General features: G+C 31.7%; 1 protein-coding gene across 1 annotated transcript; it reads left to right on the forward strand.

The window, feature by feature from the left end:
- Nucleotides 1-181: 181 nt before the first annotated feature.
- Nucleotides 182-972, forward strand: Tsp_15352 (phosphoacetylglucosamine mutase; the record flags this gene model as incomplete). The annotated part of the gene is made up of 3 exons (XM_003368873.1): nucleotides 182-325; nucleotides 380-502; nucleotides 834-972. Coding segments are annotated over 3 exons (406 nt in total), but the record flags the coding sequence as incomplete, so codon positions are not given.
- Nucleotides 973-1,701: the final 729 nt, after the last annotated feature.

Genomic DNA, 1,701 nt, shown 5'->3' on the forward strand with positions numbered 1-1,701 from the left:
GGTGCAGGCTTTTATTATTTCCAATCCTGGATTTTTATTTATCTACAAATATACATTTTTTAGAATTTGCAACAGAGATGTGATATTTTGACTACTATGCTTCGCAGCGAATCTGTGCTAATACAATATTATGAATTTTATTAATTCTAAAATAGTTAACTGTTATTTTTGTTTTTTATAGCTGTCTCAAGGATGTTAACCTGTTCGAAAATGCCCAACCATTCTTGTGGTTTTCTTGCTCAGATCTAGTGGAGCTTTGTCGTGTTGCAGACATTATACGCGTTCGTGAATCTCTCAAACAAGATCAAGAAATAAAGCAGGAAAAGTATATAACTTGTTTTTATGTCAGATATTTGTAAAAATGCAATAAATGTTTCAGTTCTTTCAGCGAGCAAGTGGAAATACGTCCGTTTGAACAGTCAGATTTTTTGAAAGCAGTAGAACGAATGAATAAAGATAACGAGGATATGTTGCTGAATCGACACGATGAAATTGAATTAATGTAAACTAAATGTAGGAATTTGTTTTTACTCCTGCATTTCTACACAAGTAGGAAAAATAGTAAAATGTTGAAAAAACTGGAAATGTTACACTGATGAATTAAATGTACTGGTGACTAATATATATTACTGATTTTGCTTGTTTTCTAATTGCCAACTGATATTACAACATAATACAAAGGATGCGCTTCAATGTGGAATCGATTCCACCAGAATGTCGACAGTCGCATCGCATGAATCGAGTATATGGGACTGCTGGTTTTCGTGATGAGTAGGCTTTTTTCTTCAGGTAATTTTTATGACGTGTAATTAGTAAGTTTTAGTTTATTTTAGCGCAAATACCCTCAAATGTGTTATGTATCGAATGGGTTTATTGGCCTGCTTACGATCTCAACAAACAGGCATGGTGGTAGGAGTGATGATAACTGCGTCACATAATCCAGCCAAAGATAACGGTGTAAAAAATTATTGATCCAATGGGAGATATGTTTGGCACCTGAATGGGAAAAACATGCAACAGAAATAGCCAATTGTTCGTAAGGGAATCATCATTGCACGTATTTTAATTGTTTTTATTGTCAGTAATTTTCAATTTAGAGATGATCAGTTTGATTTCCACTATTGAAATGATTGTAGTAAGAATAACATTGTATTTCGGATGAAGCATCAGTGTTTTGTGCTCATGACAATCGGGAAAGCAGTACAGTGCTTTATAATGTATCGAAATATCGAGTGGCATTCATGAGTGGAAACATCATTCTAATTGGTAATTAGTTTTTTTACTATACAATATGAGTACGTATCATAATATATCATCAATCGAAAAGTTCAATTCAGATCAGATTAATTCAAAAAATGAAATTGGTGTGAAGTTCAAGTACAATATTCCTTCAGTAGACAGTTATTCGCAACTAGCAAAATGAAAGAAATTCAAATTTGTTATACTCATGCCCACAAAATAAATGTTCTTTATCCAACAGTGCTTGGAGATAAAACAGACAGTGAAATAGTTCAAGGAGTAATAATAATACAAGACGAGCACATTTGAAAAAGAATTAAAAAAAATTCACAATTTCAAAGTTCAAAAGAAAAAGAAACATATTCCAATATATCAGACAAAATAATGAAAAAACTAATAATCATCAGTTCTAAAAGATTAATTAATTCAAACATCAATTTTGCACAAATCTGTTTGTAATGT

The sequence above is a fragment of the Trichinella spiralis genome (genome assembly GCF_000181795.1).
Source record: "Trichinella spiralis strain ISS 195 chromosome Unknown Scfld1738, whole genome shotgun sequence".
NCBI classification, from domain to species: Eukaryota; Metazoa; Nematoda; class Enoplea; order Trichinellida; family Trichinellidae; genus Trichinella; species Trichinella spiralis.